The sequence below is a fragment of the Seriola lalandi genome, unplaced genomic scaffold (genome assembly GCF_002814215.2).
Source record: "Seriola lalandi dorsalis isolate HSWRI2012SDOR001 ecotype SW California unplaced genomic scaffold, Sedor1 jcf7180002054491, whole genome shotgun sequence".
In the NCBI taxonomy this organism is placed as follows: Eukaryota; Metazoa; Chordata; class Actinopteri; order Carangiformes; family Carangidae; genus Seriola; species Seriola lalandi.
The window spans coordinates 597-21,003 of record NW_019525044.1 but is presented as its reverse complement, the minus strand read 5'-3'; the positions used below and the strand labels follow the sequence as shown (position 1 = coordinate 21,003).

The following is a 20,407-nucleotide window of genomic DNA, read 5'->3' as shown; positions in this document are numbered from 1 at the left end:
AATGAAAGCATAAAAGTTCTTGTGAATAACTTAAAAATTAAGTGCTGTTGAGGTTCTGGGCCCAGACAAGTCACCTTTCTTCCTTTGAGCCAGTTGAAGTGTCTGCTGAGGGTGACGCAGAGGGCAGCCAGCAGAGGGACAGAAGTTGCCGGGATGAATGACTGAATAGATACTGTACAGACACAAGAGCAGTCTCACAGTCCCGTTTTAGATGAGTGATGGCCCCTGCAAGACTACACCGAGTGACCAGCATCTTTCCCCATTTAAGTGAATCGACCCTGTCCACCTCCTCCCTGGTCCGCACCACCACCTCATTCAACTCCAATCTAGGTAGGATTTCCTTTCACCATTTAGGAAGTGCATTGTCCTGCTGTGGGAGTGATGTGACAGGAACCTGTGATTGCTCTGGAAAGAAGGGGAGCATTGTATCAGGTGAGCGCTTGTTTTGTTGTAAGCATTGGAGGATGGGGGGGGGGGGGTGAGCTTTGGCTCCAGATGGATGAGGTGAGTGTATTGTGTGTTTAAACTAGAAATTCTACACAGAACAAAATACATTTTTTAAGCTTCTGCTATGTTATTTCCAAATCCAAAGTAATGCTTTAAATCCAAAACCTAGATAAAATGATATAACACTGCCCCCTAGTGCTCTGACACCTTAATCATGGTGAAATTATGAAATAGGAATAACTAAATCTAATAATTGGAACAAAGTCACTAAAACTTGTAAATCATCTTTATTAACTTTTTTTTTTTACAGTATTTTAAGAACATTGACAAAAACAGACAAAGAAAGAAATTACTGCACAAGAAAGATCTCAAAGTGAGAAAGAAAAACAGAAAGAAGTACTTAAGACAAAGTATTTACAAGCAAGCTCAACCCTTCTGAACTTTGGTGATGAGTTCATCACAAAGTTTGGTCAGCTCTTCAGCCTCCTTCTCCTGGGAAAAAAAAAAGTCAAGGGAAATTAGAAATAAAGACCATTTTAGATATTTTACCTTCAAAATTTCTGCAAATACACATCATCTAATTAACATGCTCTCGCACCTTCTGGTCCAGACTCTTCTCTAATGACTGCACCTTCAGCTGCTCTCGGCGCAGCTGAGCTTGTAGAGCTGATACCTCGGCCTTGTACTTGGACCGCACCTCAGCAATTTCTTCATTTGCACTGAGGATGAACAACAAATTAGAGTCAGCCAGTGAAAGTCTTGCAGTTTACACTATTAACACATTAAAGTCAGGTTTCTTACTGGCCAATTTTCTCCTCAGCGTGGGCTTTAAGGGTCTGGTAGCGCTGCTCCTCCTTTTTGATCCTAACCAGGTAGTCCTGAGCACAAGCTTTCAGAGTCTCCTCATTCTTTGGAAAAGGACAAAACAAATTTACAAATCAAACTAGCAAAGCTTTTGTGAAATCACAAAAAATGTAAAGTATTTGTAGTTTATAACAGGGAAAGCATCGATCTTTTCTAACCTTTTTGTAACCCTCAATAATGTCCTTGTACTTCTCCAGTCTCTTGAAGAGCTCAGAGAAAGATCTCTCCATGGCGCTCAGGTCACTGGAGGTTTGATCCTTCTCCAGCAGAACCTCGTTGAGCTTTGCCTGGGCCTCCTCTCTCTCCTTCTCTTCGTCAGCTTAGCAATGGCAAAAAATTCAAGAGTCGTTTTAATACACCATTGCCTCAACAATCATAAAGAGTGAAACGTGTGTACAATGTTAACTAACCCATCATTTTTGCAATCACAAGCTCAAATTCTGCGATTATTTTCCTGTGTAGAAGGAAAAAAAAAAAAAAAAAAAGAGTCAAATTTCTTGAAACATTGATATTAAATAAAACTGAAAAACAAAATTAAACAAAGCACAGTTTACCTCATTTCCTGACCATCGTCAAGTAGCCTGCTATACCTTGCAATCCATTGCTCTTCTTTTTGCTTTGCCTATTTGAGAAAATTCAAAGTAATTAAAATATATTCATTTTAGTTATAATTAAACCAATTAACATGTAATCTGTGCATCTGCCTGTGTTTCAATGTAAATTTTTACAAAAACAAACAAAAAAATAAAATCTATTTGGTTGCTTGATTTGTCACAATTTTGATTTAAGGATGGACTTCAGTGGTTAAACCATCAGTGACATGTCTGCATTTGCTCTGTACCTGAAGGAATCTAATGGAACAACATTCTCCTTAAATGATGAAAGGAAGTTAATATGTTTTCACCTAATGTATTCCTGTAGAAACCAGATTATGCCGACATTTACAGTCCTGCAAGCAGGACAGTCATTGATATTTGACTATTAACCACATTGCTTTGATATTAGATACTGTTTAATCCACGATGCACTGTGCTCAGTGTGGCTGAATCAGATTACTCTAAACTTCTCCAGGGATTGTCTGAAAACCGACTGAAACCACGCTATCAACAAGGTCTAGTGTAGTTTTTTTGAATCTCTACAAAAGTGCTGTATTCACATACAACCAAACAAAGTGACTTCAAATGGAAAACCTCTAATGGCTTTGCTGTCATTTGTCAGATCCCAAAACATTGAGCAGGACATACTTCTGCTTGGACTTTGGCGATGGCTGCATCCATGTCTTTCTGACTGTACTTCAGCACTTCAATAATGGCATCCTCTGTGTTTGCTGGCTGTGTGAAAGGAGGGATGAGGCACTCGAGGATTGGAGGACTCTAGATGACAATTAAGAATGGAAACAAATCAAGTTAACAGATAAAGCAAGGAAACATCAGTTACAGATTCAGTCAATGGTGGTTGTTCAAGAGCAACTTACTGGTGCTGTAGCGTCATCAAACTGTTTGAAATCGCCCTTCTGTGGTCCAGGTGTTGCCTCTTTTAGTGTCTTCTGTGAAGTTTCAAGTCTGAGAGAGAAGAAAAAACAAAACGCATGCTCATTTACAGGATGTCCAAAGCAGAACAAATTTCGCTCCAACATCCAGTGACAGCAGCAGCAATCAGAATAGGTGAAAACAGAAGTACGTCATACCGTGAAACAAAGTCAGCGGGACGAGGGACTTGGGTTTGAGCAGACGGGGCAGCAGACTTCTTTGGGCTCTCTCTCAGAAGGGGGTCAAATTTAAGGTACAAGGATTGTTTCCTCAGTGCAGATTCCTTGAACTGTTGACAGAATTTTTAACATTTAAATACCTTTAGGTCATGCACCGACAATCAAAGAGTTTAGTCATTTAACGAACATGAACATAAGTACTTACGCTGCTGGACCCAAACTGTTCCAGGTAGTCGATTTGTCCATCAAAATCACTGGCCATGACTAGAGATCGAGATCACAGGTTAACATCAAAATTAACTTTTTGCGTGATGATGAGAGTAAAACTCAAAGTTACAGCAACAGAAAAATTCAGAGATCATTGTGGAACTAGACAAAACAGCATAATGGTCAACGCTTACTTACACATCGCTCCAGGAACAAACTCGTCATTGAATTCTAACATCGCCGGCTCTGACTTCTGCTCAGGTTGGTGCAGTTCAGAAAGCTGAGGAAGGCTCTGCCCGCTTCTCTCTTCGTGGTCAGAGGCAGCAGTCTGTCATTCCACAAAATCAAAATATTTGTTTTGATGCAAATGAAGAGTTAAAAAGAAAAAAATTATTAGGATTTTATCAAACTGCATTGCTTACCACTGCAGGGTTGGGCTCAGCAGCTGGGACACTCTCTCTAGCACTGCAGAGGGCAAAAACACACAAACTTAGAGTGAAATAAAGTACTGCTGCCAGGTGAAGCGTCCACTGCAAATAAATACTTGTCACACTCAGATAGAACCCTTAACATACCATGCTGATGATACAGCTTCCTTCTCCTCTGGCTTCTCTGTTTGCTCTGGAATGGCAGTTTCCATAAGCACAGGGTCAGATTTCTTGCTGCACTTTGGAGAGTTATTTATGTTTGTTTGTGCGCCAAAGGGATTGAAGTTTGGGTCATCAAATTTATCAAAGTCAAATGAGTAAGAGCCTTTGGGAACTGGAATGTCAGCAACATCATTGGCATTGGGCTTTACTGAAGTTTCTTTTGGTGGTTTGTCATCAGACGCCGGCTTTCCCTCTTTAGATTTTGCACCATGTGGCCTTTTGCCAAATTTCTTGGGTGGCGGTTTCCGTTTAACCTCTTTGCCATCGTCGAAATTGAACTCTAGCTTGATTGGGCCTTCCTCAGCTGGGGCAACGGCTGGCTGGGATTCAGCAGGTGGAGGATTGGCTGCATTAGTGGATATTGGGATAACTGCATCTATGGGTTTTATTTCTGGCTGAATAGGCAAATTTTGTGACGTGTCCAGAATATCAACTATATCTTCAGGTTTATTTTCCATTATCTTTGGCTCCTCAACAGGTGGGTTACTGTCTGGCAACTTCTTCCCAAGGACAGGGGAATTCTGGATTTTAGAGCCACCTGTTTGGAAAGGATCAATTGCATCCATGTTGTCAAAATCCAAGTTATATGAACCTTTTGCTGGCAGTGGGGCATCTTCCACAAAGCTGCCTGATGCTTTGTCTTGATCGACACTCAGAGACGTTTTAGCAGATTGTTCTTCATCAGGCATGGAAGTACACGAATCTTGATCCTCAACTGCAGGGACGTTTGCCATTGTGATCACACTGCTCTCCGTGGAGCTGATGTTGGCGGAGATGTTAACCAGTGAATTTTCCACAGACGGGATGAATGGAAGTGTCTCATCTAGTGCCGATTCCATCTTGGTGGGCTCCTCCAAGATATTCTCTGGTTTTGTGTTTTGAGACTCAGTTTGATCTGTAGGAAGGTTTTCAACAGCAGGCCTCGGTGGAGAGAGGACCATCTTATTGGACCCCTGAAATGGATCGATCGTATCGAGGTTGTCAAAATCCAGCTGATAACCTCCTTTGCTTATTATTGGTATTTCGTCATCAGGATAAGATGACACTTCTGTGGAAAAAGTCAAAGGGGGTTTGCATTAATTTCTCATCATTCAGAGATATTCAAGTGAAATAACTTTAATGTTGGATAAATTACCTTGTTTGGGCTCATCAGGATGCTCAGTGGTCTCTTGTGGCAAAGCACTGAAAAAACAAAACAGGATTTTTTTTTTTTTTTTTCCTTTTACAGAATCCTAATTTAATTGGAGGCAAGTTTCAGTAGGAGAAATGTTACTTACTTTGTTTTATCAATATTTAAGGATTCCATTGCTTTTGTACACTCATCCACGCTGGTCATCTTGACAGACTTGGATGGAGATAGAATTCTCTTAGTCACAGGGTCTCTTCTTGGAGTCTGAAAACAAACCTACACACAAATAGTTTGGTCAGTATAGTACATTTTACCTGGATGTATAGAAAGAAAATGTCCAGTTATTCCAGTAGATTTGTTTATCTAATACACCTTTACTTTGCAAATGTGTGCTAGAAACATGTCTGAAAGCATCTTTTCTGTTTCTATCCACCCACAAAGGTGTTCACATTTATTCTGTCAAATTATAAAGTTGGTTAGATGTGGATTACAGACAGATTGAGGTCAAACTTTATAGTCACAGCATTAAAACATTTCAAGTGTCTTGTGTTACCAGGTGCAACAAGCACAACAGTCAGGCAGATTTAAATATTCCTGTTGTTGGTCAGTGACTGTATATTGTTTCCAGCCTGGTCTCATTAGGCTTTGTGAGATTAATCTACAGGAGAAGGGGGAACACAATATCTACAATGATCAAAAGTAACTAATTCTGTACCTTTATCCCCTTTTGCACAGTCTTGTTGGGCAGGTTCTCCGTCTGACGCAGGATGGAGGGCCTCCCAGTTGGCTGATCCAGGGCAAATATGTCGTTACTTGAGCTGTTGAGTTTTCCTCCGGGGCAGACCCCACGATTCTCATCATTCACTTCAACAGAACTCATCCTGTAAAAGCAGAGACAAACTATAAGTTACAGGGCTGGGATGACCCGAATACACTCTGAGGGAGGCGTCACGCTGAAAGCTGCACCCAGTTGATAAGACACTTTTGGTGATGGGTTTGACTGATGTGTGTGTGAAAATGATCTCCACAGAGAAAGATGGCACACAATGTTGATAGCAGAATCAAGACAAATGTGATTCTGCCAGTTTACTTCTCTTGGTAAATCTTGGTTGTCACATAGATCATTTTTATTGGTATAATACACTCTTTATCTAGACAAGAAAAGGCTTGGCAGGGGGAAAAAAGTGACAAAGACATTTAAAAATTTATATCTTAAGGAAAAACTGAACCATGATCCCATGAGATTAAAAATGACAAGGCTGATCTGTTGACCAATATTATCTTATTGCAGAGATATATTGGTATAAGTGCACATGTTGGCTGAAAAGTAACAAAACATTGTAATACAGAATATCCAAAATGTTTGCAGCAGAAACAGTGCTGCCATTACATAGTTTGTCCACCAGAGAGCACTGGCAAGTTGATTTTTCAACTTTAAAATGTTGAGTTCAGCACACATCTTTGTCACAATTCTTTTCAATGTGTTAAAAATAAATCTACAGCCACTATAGTGTTATGTAATTAATTAGAATTAATTAAAAATGTCCAAATACTGATATATTAGACTTTATAAATCTAGTATCGTTCAAGCTGTAGAGCCCAGAAATATAAGCAGCAGTAGAAAGAAGAAATGCTCAGGTGACTTGGGGCTCCCGATCTGTCAACCATGAGAAGACTATACACATTTGTCACGGCAGACATTTTGACTTGTAACAGCAGGAGAGGCACAGGTGTAAACAATTACATTAATGGAAGGTCTGTTCAGTTAGTAAGCCATGACAACAGCCAAAACAAATGGTTTTCAGCCATTGTCGCTGTCATTAATGATCTCTGTTGTTCGGGCTACGACATGGGAACATATATGCTGTGAAAATTGTCTATATATTAAAGGATTTTTGGTTATGACTTGAACTCAGAGAAACTCTATCAAGGATTCTGGGATGAGTGAATTGATTTCCAACTGACTTTCAACGTATGCTGGGCCATTAACATAATTAAAGCCTAGCGTTAATTATGTTAATGGTGATAGATATATGGTGACCTTTGATTCAGCACAGGATTTTTAGAATTTGAGTAACTGGTAGACAAATGTCAGCTATGACAAACTTTAAAATTGTGGTCCTAAATAATACGTCAGATTTTAACTATATGCTGAGGTCAAAATGTTTGCATTCAAGTAAGACACTTGTGAATTCGTGGTCACGTCAGTGAAGGCCAAGAACAGGCTGATTAAGCCCAAGATATCCTTCCACATGACTTCACAGGATTTGTGCGCAAACACCGAGAGTGAACGACATCTTTGTCTGAATGATGTCATATGACAGACCAATGTTGCTGTCATGGTTTAGTTCAAATTGCTGATCCCCAACGTTAGATATAACGCTCAACTCTGCGTTATCAGAAGAACAAATTATTCTACGTGGACGGCTAATGTTAATCATAACTTTCCATCAACAATACAAATGAGTAACTGCTTAGTTGAATTTGATAACGGAAACCTACCAAACCTTAGCTGGGAATTTGTAATAACAGGAGTCATCAGTATCGACACGTAGCGTAGGTTAGACTAATGTTAAAATATCCAAAGTTAACCACAAATAACGTTCACAAAAGCCACGTTAGAGAAGCTAACTGTTTCTTGAGACCTAACGATACCATCCAGTTAACGTACAGCGGAGGACAACACAATCTCGGGATCATGTTTTATGAACAGTGCAGGAAGTAAGCAACTATATTATCATCCTATATTCACCACTTACCTCAAAAAAACAGATACAGTTGGCAGGAATTATAACGTCTTCTGTCAGACCAAACAGCTACAAGTCTGAGCGAGAAGGAGCGACGTGCTTTTGAATCTCCCTCGCCCTCTGTGGGTGACAACCGTTTGGAATTTAAAAGTCTTGAAACGCACCAATTAAATCGTCGGGAATATTCAAAGCAAACGCGCTTCCTGGTTAGACAACCAATCGCGCTGAAGAGCGGATGTGATCCAATTTCGGCCCAGGAACCAACTTCAAAGATAATACAAACAGCAAGATTAGTCACAATAACTTAAAAACTCTGTAAACACCTATGGTAAACACTGATCAAACGAAGCACAAGCAACAGTAAGATTAAAAAAAATAACCATGTTGTCAAAATGGGTGTATTACATTTTTATTTGACTGATATAAAGGACACGAGGTACTTAACAAACCACATTTAAGATCGATTTTTGCACAGCAAATAAATATTTTCATCATATTTAAACGCAAAAGCTGCATAAATGTAAGTCGTTTTTGAAAGAAAATCAAGATATCTACAAGTCATCTATACGTAACACGAGAATAAACTGATGTGACCTTTGATAAACTTGATGCAAAGATACACTGCACTGTCTTTATGGCATGTTTAAAGCTTCTATCATATTATCTGGCATGTCAAAATTCTGTTGCACAAAACAGAGTTTGAAAGGGTGTGGATTGTCAAGGGTTGTATGATTTATTGCAAATTGCACACAAGCTGAGATTCAAAATTCAATGTAAACAACAACATAAAACCGCAACACATAATGTTTCCACAGACTGTATACAAATATATACTGTATATTTATGCAGTCTTTAGCATACGAACATTACCCTCTCTGCTACAGTAGGTGGCGCTATGCGCTCTTCCCTTTGGTCATAAAAAAAACCAAAGAAGAAGAAGTAGAGGCAGACCTGCCCGCCAATTTTGAAGGATGTAAACAGTGTCTTCCGTCGTCTCGATCGACGTGCTATGAAGAAAGCTAATTTTACCACATAACGGCGAATATTTCTTTGTCAGCAATGAATCCCAGTGGAAAAGGTAGTGCACCAAATATGTGTTTGTTCGGTTAGTCAACTAATATGGTGTCAACATGACACAGACAGTCGAACTTGTTAACGCTAACATTTACTGTTTTTTAGTAACTAGCACCGTTGTTCACCTGGTTACCTAACTCACTTTACTGCTAACTTTTGAACTTGCAGTTAAAGGTTTACTGTTTTAATTAACATTAACGATACTAGTTTATGCACACTATTTGTATCCGGGTTACGAAGACAAAGTTATCACCTAAACAAAACGTTAACAATCTTATAATTATGTTGACAGGATCTGGCGATTCAACCCAACTTGCTGCCAGGTAAAGTATCTTTAGGACGCTTCGATTGTTTCATCCCCACACGAACAGATAAAACTATGCTACACTGCTAACGTTAACATTAAAGTTAACCACGGAAGCCATAGTCGCTTGCCATTACCCCATAGATATGGTCCTCAATCCGGGCTAATACTGTACCGTATGTACAGGAAGACTCATTGTGAATTTTTTTTTTTCTTTCTAAGATGATTTTGAGTTTGACTATAGCGTTTGCTGTTTGACTGAGGAGGATGTACATTAATACACAACTCTTCAAACCTATAGTAACAAACAAACACCTGCCTGTTTTGATGATGTTTAATTCTTCCCATCACCAGCTCAGTTTTTATGATTTATAAGTGTTAATGTTACTTTCTGGTGTTGCAGTGGTGACAGCAATTCCATCAAAGTTTTTGTGCGAGTCCGACCTCTGACTCAGGGTACTGGGCTCACCACAGATGGAGATCAGAATCTGTGTCTCACAGTCACCTCACCCAACACCATCCGTCTGCTCTCAAAACCAGAGCCACGAACCTTTACCTACGATCATGTAGCTGACATGGACACATCTCAGGTTGGGCACACATGGTTATTATTGACATACCACTGGCATGGGTAAAAGTAGCTTGAGTGATTAATAATAACCCGATTTGTCAGTGCGAGATATAGTCTGTATCACTCCAGAAAGTTTATCCTGGTTGGTTTGTGTCTGATCTTTTATCTGTCATTTTTAAACAGGACTCTGTATTCTCCAGTGTGGCCAAGAATATTGTTGAGTCTTGCATGAATGGATACAATGGTACTATATTTGCTTAGTAAGTGGTCTTTATGTTTTTTCTGTGTAGTATCAAATAGAAAAATATCTTATGGCGCAACCACTCTGTGTCGTGCTTCATGCGCAGCACCCATTCATTTCCTTATTGTACTCTTGCTTCTGCAGTGGACAAACCGGCTCAGGGAAAACATTCACCATGCTGGGTGAGATTTCAGTATATTAATTACATTGTGTTTTACAAATTCTTTAACATAAATCAATAGAATAGTTGAAGTGACACATTTTTTCTCTCTTGCTCTAGGACCATCTGAGTTGGATAATTTCACAGATGAACTCCGAGGGGTTATTCCTCGAAGTTTTGAGTACCTTTTTTTTCTCATCAACAGAGAAGTGGAGAGGGTGAGCTGTAACATTTCATCACCGCAAAGGTGTTGTGAACCAATAGTTGATGTTTAATTATTTTCTCTAATTATTTTTTTGTTTGGCCTTTCTCTCTCCCAAAAGTCTCCAGAGTCCAAGAGTTTCCTTTGCAAATGTTCATTTATTGAGATATACAATGAACAAATTTATGACCTCCTGGACACAGCCTCAGCCAGCCTTTTCCTCAGGGAGAACATCAAGAAGGGTGTGTTTGTTGAGGGAGCAGTGGAGAAGTTTGTCAACTCAGCTGCTGAAGCTTATCAGGTAGGTATTCCTTGCCCATTGTGATGAAACACTTGATTCCTATGGTACACCTTCTATCCAATTTCGCTATATTATAAGAATTTAGACAATAAAAATGTAATAAAAATAATTTTGTCGGTACAAAGTGTGTTGTTAATTGAACAATGTCCAATTTTTCCATAGATAGTTGAGAGCACATTAAACAAATTTGGACAGAACTGAATTAAATGCAGCTGTCATAATAAGAAATGTACTGTGGGACTGAACGGAAATTGTGTTTGAAACCACTTAGGTGCTGTCCATGGGCTGGCGTAATCGACGAGTTGCCTCCACCTCCATGAACCGCGAGTCTTCAAGATCTCACGCAGTGTTCACCATGACTTTGGAGTCCAAAGAATCCATCAATGAAGTGGTGAACATCCGAATGTCTCAGCTGAACCTGGTGGATCTAGCGGGATCTGAGAGGCAGAAAGACACACACACGGATGGCTCCAGACTCAAGGTGATGCTTCGTGCTCTCACACTGAAGTACTACATTTATGACTTTTGTTGTTATTGACAGCTTCTGTCTGCATTTGGTTCTCTTTCAGGAGGCCAGCAGTATCAATCGCTCCCTCATGTGCCTTGGTCAGGTGATCATGGCGCTGGTGGATGTGTCCAATGGGAAGAATCGCCACATCTGCTACAGGGATTCTAAACTCACCTTCTTGCTAAGGGTGAGTGTCTGTAGATGCAAAATATATTTTTGGTGTTTTTTAAGTGAGAATGTTGTTGTGGTAACTGTACAAGTCAACTTCCCAGGAATTCTGTCATTGTATGTACAGTATGTTCAGCGCCATAGGTCAGGGGTGGGGGTGTATGTGAAACATTTATAAATGACTCATGTAATTCCTACACAAAACGCATGTGTTTTTTCAATGTTGCCTGTGTCCGCTAAAATCCCATATCAATACGGAAAGAAATTTTATAATACACAACCTAATTATGAGCTCTTTGACCAAACATTAATGGTGATGTGATGTAGTTTAAATTGAAACTAGGGGGTAAACATTTTGTGAACTTGACATTTTGATATTGAATTTTCACATTCATTTATAGACTTTGTTTTGGTAGAATATAAAAGTTTATAGTATTACATTCAAAGATGTTATGCACTGTAATGATTTTATGATTGTTATTTCAGGATTCTCTTGGAGGAAATGCAAAGACTTACATCATAGCCAATGTACACCCTGGTTCGAAGTGTTTTGGAGAAACATTGTCTACGTTGCAGTTTGCCCAGAGAGCAAAGTTGATCAAGAATAAGGTATCTGGCATCAAATAAAACTGTATTAATACAAACTGTACTTAATCAACTTCTGGTAATATCAAAATTAGAGCACTTTATTATATCATCCTCATCATGCAGTTATTCTTTTTTGCCAGGCCGTCATCAATGAAGACACACAGGGAAATGTCAGGCAGTTACAGGCTGAGGTGAAGAAGCTCAAGGAGCAGCTTGCACAGGCACTGGTGTCTCAGGGAGTGGACTGTGGGAGAGATGTAGCACCAGGAGGACCTGAACTCCCTATGGGTAACAAAATGCTAATGTTTACACCCTCAAAGTAACATCCTGTTTTAACCAATGATGCATATTCAAATTTACAAACTCATGCATAAAGTGGAGTAATTTTTAAGTCATAACTTTTTTTTTTTTAAAACAAATGTAAAATGGCTTTTCTCCCCAGGCCTGTCCATTGAAATTCAACATGATGTCTCATATAAATCAAAGTTTATGGCTGCTGTTCGTCTGTGGAGGAAACGAGAAGAGGAGAAGAGAGTATGGGAAATGTTTTGTTGCACTGTTATTTATTTTTGGTGAGTACACTGTTGTGAACAAATAATGTTGATGCAAGGAAACTTACAGTTATATTTGACTACACTCAGACGCTGCTCGAGAAGGTGGCTCAGCTTGAGGAAGCCTGGACACAAAAAGACAAGTTCATCCATTCTAGCCGAATGATCGTCAAGTTTCGAGAAGACCATATCTCTCGCCTTGAGAAAAAAATGAAAGCAGGACAAAACTTATTGTCAGACAAGGAGTCTCAGGCTCTGATTGACCAGCTGAAAGAAGAGATCAAGATCTTGAGAGATCAGGTAATAATATTGTTGATGAGTACATCTGATGACTATACGTGTGTAACATGTAGATACAAGGTAGTAAAGAGGAGCAGATGCATCCTTTTCGGCTGTCTAAAATTTCTTTGAGTAGCTCCAATAATCTATTTCTTTCCTCTAAAATCCAAGTTGCTTCATAGTCATTTACTTTAAAAGGCTGAATAGGGTTATGTCCGTATTGGTTACTGTATATTTCTTCTAATAATAGCCATAGACCTCCACAATGCTCCTTAACTCCAGGATCTACTGTTGTATCTCTTCAACATCCTTTTGTTGTGCACACTTCTGCCCTTTTAAGGTTGAACATCACCCAAAGATGACTCGATATGCAGCCGAGAACTTCAGCCTCAGACAGGAGAACCGGCAGCTTCGTTCTCTTGAATCAGTGGTGAAAGCTGAAGAAGTTGTTGGCCAAGTTGCTGCTGAGCTGGAAGAGGCCTTCCAGACTGCTATGGAGTCAGAAAGACTCAGAGAGAGTAAGATAATTATCATGAGAGAGCTGGGAAATGGTTTAGTAAAAAAAAAATCCTCTATATCTATCTATATGTCAATAATTTCATGTTGCTTTACATCTCCAGAAGCCTCCTCAACCCCCACAGCTGCAGACAGTGTCTCAACAGCTACAATCGAGAAGATGAAGGCTCAGTTTCTTCAGAAACAGTCCGACCTCACAGCTGCCCTTCGGGCTTTTGAGGAGTACAAAGAAGTTACCAAGTAAGAAGGGAATTTAATGAAGAGAACCATTCTTAAATCAAATTCACGCTGAGCTTATCCAGAAAAGCTTAGTAGATGTTTAGGAGCAAGCTCCTCCAGAAGCTAGAAATATATGTCAAAAACTTATGGATGCAGGAATTTATACAGTTTTTTTTATTTGTAAAGGAAAAAGTTTCTTAGTTTCCTGGATTCCTGGTTTCATATACATTAAAATATTATTGCCCTGCTTTGATTTCCAGCCTCAGGAAGAGGCTTTTTACACCACTAGAATATCATTTTTTCATTCTAAGGTGGACTTGTCTTGTTATCTTAATGAAAGGTGCCATTTTCCATCCAATACCTTTTATAGGCTTATAAAGTATGTTTTGCAGACTTTAATGTGCTTTTTGAATGGTGCTTTGTGTTCTAGGAAACAGATGGCTCAGCTGGAGTCTGAGAAAAGATACCTTGACAAGTCCAACAGACATTTGGAAAACATTTTGGAAGCCACAAACGCCTACAAAAAACAGGAGGTCTCTGAGCTGAACAGGATTCATGTTGAAACTATAAAGGTGAGGGGATGTTGAAACTTTGAGGCAGAATATAACCTCATTTAAAACCTGACAAAAAAATCATTCTTTTTATCCTTCACTTGCCTATTACAACAGATTCTCACCACGCCCACCAAAGCGTACAACTTGCGGTCCCGTTTCGTGCCTCTTTCCAGCCCAGAACACCTGAATGGGACAGACAACAATGCCGATGACATTTGGGGGGAGCAGCCTCCTTCAGACATGACTGAAATGGCCCTGACTGAGGAACTGCGCCAAGTGCAGGTAAAGCAATGTTTACTATTCCTGAAATGTGTGCGCTGTGATGCATATGGTCAATACCCCACAATGTCATACTTTATCTATTTTTTCATCAGGAGCAAGCTAGTCGTGTCCAGACACAGCTGAATGAGGAGGAGCTGAAGAACAGCAAGCTGTTGCAGCAAATTGCAAAACTTGAAGAGCAGATCAATGTGGTGTCACAAGAGTCTGACCACAAGGATGAGGTAAATCATCTCCTCACGTTTGTTATTTACAGTTTTATGTTGTAAATTTGGAAAATCATGATGCACTTTAACCTCACCATTTTGATAATCTAATTGGTCTTAACATGTTATGCAGCAACTTTCTACTGAGAAAGCTAACAGGAACAGAGATCAGCTCAACCTGCAAGAAACTATCAATGAGCTGCATGAGAGCCTCCAGTCTGAACAGGAAGCTGCAAATGGTGAGGCACTGATGTTTAACCTGTGTTTAACCCAACCGGCGTTGAACTTGCACATTTCTGTCATATGGATATATCGACAAGAGCACCAAGGTCACAACTCTTTCCTTCCCCTCCTTTCAGTTCTGAGGAGTGAGATCCATGATCTACGCCTGGTGCTGCAGTCGTCCGATAAAGAGCTGGCTGCTGTTAAGAACGAGTTGAGAGATGGCCAGAGTGAGCAGCAGAGAGAGATGAGCCAGCTCTCCAGCAGTCTGATAAGCACACAGCTCCAGCTTGACAAAGTCCAGTAAGCATGAGTGTAATATATACTCTATTGTGACTTTCCTTGATCTTGATTTTGTGTTTTATGTGCCCATGACTACCATGTCTTCATTCCAGGCTGGAGTGGGAGCAGCTTCTTGAGCAGCATCGAACACTGCAGGATTCATTTGACCAGCTGCAAGCTGAGGCCAAGTTTGAGGCTGATCAGGCCGGACAGCAGCTGCAGGACAGGCAGCAAGAGATTGATGAACTGAAAGCACAGCTCACGGTTAGTGAACTCGTAAAGTCAACTGTGGCCTTTTTCATCCTAAGATGTAGGCTGTGATGTCTAACTGTATGTTTTTGTATTTTTACATGTTTTTGTCTTTTACTGTAGGAACTGAATAATTCTCTGCAAAATGAGCAGGAACACACAAGCACCGTGATCTCACAGCTAAGAGAAAACAAAGAAAGTACATCAAAGTGAGTTTTGCAGTCTGTCTGTCGGGACTTTTGTCTTTTTATGAATTGTTTATGAAAAATTTTATTTCAACGTTTAAAATAATTCTTACATTAACATGAGCATGACGTTGATGTATGCCTTTAGAGAACTGATTGAAACTGTGGAGCAGAATACACAGCTCAGAAAACAAGTCTCAGACCAGACGGCACAAAATCAACAGCAGGTCAGTTTGAAGAACAGTATGCATGTTAATTTTGAAATGGTAACTATTTGGCATAACATTAATTGCAGTTTATTATCTAAACCTGTTGTCTCATTTTTGTCTGAAGGTGTCCAAACTTGTTGATCTTGAGCAAAAATTAACCTCAACCAATGAAATCATAAAAGGCTTGGAGCAGAAGATTGAACAGGATAACGTAAGCCTGAATGAATAATTCACTCCTGTCTCTTATTTCTTCAAATACAATATATCTGCTACCCTCCTGAATGTATCGTGTTGTTTTACAGGATGTTGTTCTAGATCTGATTAACCAAACCAGAGACCTGCGCAGTAAACTGAGCCAGAAGGACCAGACCATTACCCACCTGTCTGGAGATGTCAAAGACATCACAGTACTTTACTCTTCCTCCTATTTCACCCTTGATTTGTCTTGAATAACTTCATTTGTTGCTGATGTAGTTACAATCCCAAGCCCAGTCAGGGCAAGTTTATAATAATGACTTCTTTCTTTTCCAGGCCAAGTACAATGCTGCCTGCCTTGAGAGGGAGGATATCAGGGAGCAAAACTCTAAGATGCAGACAGAAATCTGTGACCTGAAAGAAAATTTAGAAAGGAGAGTGGCATCCAATAATATAGAGGTAACTTGGGTCGTATTAAACACCTCTGTTCACACATTTTCGTGTGGATTTTTCAAAATTTACTGCAGGTGATTCATGTTATGACTCGGCGAAATAATAAAGCTACAATATACGTAATATGTGTGTCTGTCCTTAGGTTGAAGTGTTGCAGGAGGAGGTGATTTATGCCACTGAGGAGGTTGAGAGACTCACTAAGGTCTTAGATGAGCAGAACAGCCTCCTCCAAACATCTCAAGAGCAAACAGCCCAGAAGGATGTCATAATACAGAATCTACGGCAGAAGGTGAAGTTTAGTTATCTCAATATAAAGCAAAGTCACAAATAATCACTGAGGTAAAAAGAAATAAGGACAATATCTTATCAAATTACTAATAAAAGTCATTGTCCTTTTGTACCAGGTGCAACAACAGCAAGAAGCTGTTGAAAAAACGATCAGAAACGGAGGTTTGAAACCCCTTGTTGAGCCGACAGTCACGCCTAAATCATTACCTCGGGTAAAACCTGTTTATGGTTTAGGTATTCTTTAAATATGCCTTCACAAATGGAGCATGTGTGTCTTATTTTATTTAAATTTTTCAATTTGCAGTCAAAAGTACATCGTTTGTTTTGTTTCTCTGTTTCTAAAGACGCCCCGTACTCCAGGAAGCTTCAGCAGGGACCTGACCCAGGTGCTAGAGAGCCAGGAGAGGGAGCTGGAGAATCGACGCTCCTCCATGATGACCATGGAGATTCTTTTGGCAGAGCTGAATCATGAGAGGGCTGCCAAAAATGAGGAGATCCAAAGACTTAAGGTGTTGTATAAATCTGTGCTAAAATTAATTAAATGGCCCTTTAGCCAGTTTTTAGTCTGTGTTTTCTAGGTTAATTATAATTCCATAAAAAGTAAAAAATTGAAATCACTGCATTAAAAAGTTTTTTCTTGCTTTGGATTAATTTATTTAAATAAATGCAATAAATTAAATGGTCCCAATTCCTGTGAATTCCATCAATAATAATTCATAATCTGTATTACTTGTCCTCAGACGCAGCTTACTGAGAAAGAGATGGTCCGAATGGAAATCCAGGCTTTGCTTGACAAGTTTTATACCAAGCAGAGCCAGCTGTCAGAGAATGGAAATAATGGGTTGAGTTTCTTTATCTAGTTACTCAGCCATTTCCTGCCTTACAATGCAAAGAGATCATCTGTTGTTGATGGCATAAGGAAAATGAATGATGTTTTCTTGTGATTTTCAGTGAGGAGTTGAATGATGCCATTAAGCAGTCCATTCTTAAAGAGTTGCAGGATGAGAGAACTGAGAAGGTTTGCATCTTTCTCATTGCTGGTTATATTTTTTCTCTTGAGTGAATCATTTCTTTAATACATGTTCCTCTGTCATTGATTAACAGAACAACATAATACAGAAGCTGACAAACACTCATAAAAGGTAAGCATCTGTGTGGAGAGGTTTTGTTAACTTAATTAATTCACGTTTTGTTGTTGCATGTTGATCTTATCCTTCATTATTTCTTGATGATTGACAACCATCTTCTCTTTCTGCTGTGGATCAGACTGCAGGAACAGGAGGCCATGCTGGCTCAGTCTCAGACTTGTGTTCAGGAGCTGACCGGTGAGCTGAGGAACCGCTGTTTGGAGCTGAGAGAGCTGAGCCACAGGATACATGACGAGGAGAAACTACTACAGGTGAGAGTGAGAGTAGGCCAGTAGGGACAGTTTAGCTTCCATGTATTATACTTAAAGCTAAAATCTGCAATGTGTTTACTCCTCTTGTGTTTGAGTGCAAGGATGGCGAGGTGAGTTGTCAAGACAACATTATACCGCTGAGCAAAATATCTGAGTTGGGATAAGATGAAGCTTCAGTCAACCTGAAGAAAATTTGCTGTGCATATTCATGTTCCCTAGAGAAAGATTCCTAATATATTCAAGGCACCCAGTGTGGGTTGGCCAATGACATTTTACTATGGAAGATGGCTACATAACATTAATGTCAGAAAATATAATGACACTATGACACTAAATAGTCTGCCATCTGCTGTTTGAAGACAATGACTTGGTAACTTACATATTTCAGTCTTTTCAGCCTAAGTGGTTTATTTTATTATTTGGTGTATTTTCACACAATTCAACCATGACGGTGAAATACAACAATAGTGCATTGACAGATATGTTCATGGGTGGAAGGCAGGCAGAAGTCTCCACAATGCAAAACAATTCAGTGAGGTATAACCATAAACATCAGACAACAAAACAAAGTAAATAACAAAAAGCAGATAATGGTTTTTCATATGAGTACATATAACACACAGAGGGGGAACTCTATATTTAATGGAATCTTGATAATGATGTATGACAGTAATGTAAATAAAAATCCTTTAAAGACCTTGTAGAAACATGAATGAAGTTCTGAGAATTGATTCATTACACTTTAATTTGAGCAGTGTGACATTCAAATTCAAAATCACTGATTTTGATGACACAAAGGTTGCCCATCAAAGGCCAGACTAACAGATAATTCTTAGCTGACTTGACTAATATACTTTCTTTCTTACAGGAGAATGAAGTTCTCCGTAAGCAGAACGTTAAGCTTTCAGAGGAGAATGGGAAACTTGTGGGACATAAGAACCACAAACAGAGGATTGAATATCTGGTGAAGCTGAAAAAGGACAATACCAAACTTCAAGAGGTAACTAACATTTCTGCTATCTTTTAAAGGAGGCTTGGTCATTTAAATACTGTTAACACATCACAACAATCAACTTTGTGCATTTGTTTTGTTTTAAAGGAAAATGAAAAGCTCCGAACAGAGATTAGCTTGAGAGACAACAATGGATGTCCCTCACTGGAAATGACCTAAATCTCAGATTTTTAATTGTTTGAATGGAGGTGAAATTGAATCTTTCACAGTTTTTTTTTTTAATGGTTTCAAGTACAAAGGCATTGTAATTCTTTTTTTTTTTTTTCATTGCTTAAAACACTTCATTTTATTACACCTCTAACAAATTTTGCCTGGAGGCATACTCTACCTTTTCACTGATCTGCTATTGCAGCAGCATGGACAGAATAGGTGTGACCAAACTGCCATTAGTCCAGCTCCATCTTTTCTTGGTGTGGTTTCACTGCACTAGATTTATGGTAGCACACCTAGTCACGTTCGCAGCCTACATGAAAATTATAACAACGCTGAAACGCCGAACATCTTAATGTGAAAACTGAACATATCACATGTTCATGATTTTTTGGTGCTTATTTCTCATGTTGTAATTGTGATTGTTGTCTGACCATGAGTTGTATCCATTGTATTATGTTTGTTATGTATTTTTCCCATCATACTGAAGTGTATACCCAATGTCTTTTTTTAGCATACTGTAATTAAAAATATTTTTTCTACCTCCTGTAAGCAGTAATCTCTCGCTTCATATTCTGTTCAAGTAAAAATGTAAAAAAAAAAAAAAAAAGTATTTCAGCTAGGGCTTCAACTAACAATATCTTTTATTATTGATTAATCTGCCTATTGATGAGTCAATTAGCTGTCTTGTTTTCAAAAATAATGCCCATTATAGTTTCACAGAACCATATGTGATGTCTTCAGATGTTTTCATTTATCTCCATGTTTATGTCTTAGTATCATGAGATAAGACAGGCATCATGGCAGCATCTGATTTAATTTGTTTTTATTTCCTCCTTGGTTTGAGACAGTGGGAAATATTTATGTCACAGACAAATATGGATGGTATTATTATTATGAGAGGGTTTTTTTGTCTATCCTACATACAGATGGGTAAGAAAAACCCAACATAGTGTCCAACAGGTGTCTTAAGGTGTTTGGCCACCATGTGTCACCAGAACAACTTCAATGCTCATTTACACTGATTCTACAAGTCTCTGAACTCTACTGGAGAGCGCTGTCTAACGTGTCGGTCCAAAATCACCCATAGGTGTGCAGCTGGGTTGAAATATGAAGGCCACTGGATGTGATTTACATAATTTTCATTCTCAAACTATTCAGGGACCCAATGGGGCCTTATGGAATTGGGGTATTATCATATCGTATATATATAAAATCATATTTTTTTCATATATATATATATATATATATATAAAATCATATTTTTTCCAACAAATTATTTTCGAATTG

The 20,407-nt window shown here is 39.0% G+C and overlaps 2 protein-coding genes across 3 annotated transcripts; one reads left to right on the top strand and one right to left on the bottom strand.

Annotated features, from left to right (window-relative positions):
• Positions 1–715: 715 nt before the first annotated feature.
• tacc3 (transforming, acidic coiled-coil containing protein 3) lies at positions 716–7,872 on the bottom strand. 2 transcript variants are annotated; one of them, XM_023412877.1, is made up of 17 exons: positions 7,765–7,872; positions 5,721–5,886; positions 5,154–5,281; positions 5,012–5,058; positions 3,802–4,924; positions 3,649–3,691; positions 3,425–3,554; positions 3,225–3,283; positions 2,999–3,129; positions 2,786–2,873; positions 2,556–2,684; positions 1,866–1,933; positions 1,722–1,765; positions 1,470–1,630; positions 1,249–1,355; positions 1,046–1,166; positions 716–939 (listed from the first exon to the last, which is right to left on the bottom strand). In XM_023412877.1, exons 2-17 carry the CDS (start codon positions 5,883–5,885, stop codon positions 874–876), a joined length of 2,610 nt encoding a protein of 869 aa, XP_023268645.1. In that variant the 5' UTR covers position 5,886; positions 7,765–7,872; the 3' UTR covers positions 716–873. The 2 variants fall into 2 exon arrangements, with proteins under 2 accessions (XP_023268645.1, XP_023268646.1); XM_023412878.2 differs by having other exon boundaries at positions 3,802–4,921.
• Positions 7,873–8,703: 831 nt separating this feature from the next.
• Positions 8,704–19,669, top strand: LOC111659813 (kinesin-like protein KIF15-A). The gene is made up of 35 exons (XM_023412875.2): positions 8,704–8,830; positions 9,119–9,149; positions 9,534–9,720; positions 9,885–9,961; positions 10,087–10,124; positions 10,223–10,320; positions 10,426–10,605; positions 10,877–11,086; positions 11,175–11,300; positions 11,768–11,890; positions 12,010–12,157; positions 12,312–12,403; positions 12,511–12,720; positions 13,040–13,217; positions 13,320–13,455; positions 13,865–14,006; positions 14,103–14,270; positions 14,363–14,491; positions 14,607–14,712; positions 14,833–14,998; positions 15,091–15,241; positions 15,350–15,435; positions 15,560–15,638; positions 15,745–15,831; positions 15,923–16,027; positions 16,152–16,274; positions 16,411–16,557; positions 16,673–16,768; positions 16,901–17,065; positions 17,297–17,397; positions 17,508–17,574; positions 17,661–17,698; positions 17,823–17,955; positions 18,824–18,955; positions 19,055–19,669. Exons 1-35 carry the CDS (start codon positions 8,812–8,814, stop codon positions 19,124–19,126), a joined length of 4,146 nt encoding a protein of 1,381 aa, XP_023268643.1. The 5' UTR covers positions 8,704–8,811; the 3' UTR covers positions 19,127–19,669.
• Positions 19,670–20,407: the final 738 nt, after the last annotated feature.

Excerpts from the sequence above, each read along its gene's own strand:
- tacc3 (XM_023412877.1), bottom strand. The coding sequence starts at position 5,885 with ATGAGTTCTGTTGAAGTGAATGATGAGAATCGTGGGGTCTGCCCCGGA. Across the intron at positions 4,925-5,011 it reads TCCTGATGAGCCCAAACAAG|AAGTGTCATCTTATCCTGAT; the intron begins GTAATTTATCCA and ends CTTTTTCCACAG. Across the intron at positions 3,130-3,224 it reads AACAGTTTGGGTCCAGCAGC|TTCAAGGAATCTGCACTGAG; the intron begins GTAAGTACTTAT and ends TTCTGTCAACAG.
- LOC111659813 (XM_023412875.2), top strand. Across the intron at positions 9,721-9,884 it reads CTGACATGGACACATCTCAG|GACTCTGTATTCTCCAGTGT; the intron begins GTTGGGCACACA and ends ATTTTTAAACAG. Across the intron at positions 17,066-17,296 it reads AGGAGATCCAAAGACTTAAG|ACGCAGCTTACTGAGAAAGA; the intron begins GTGTTGTATAAA and ends ACTTGTCCTCAG.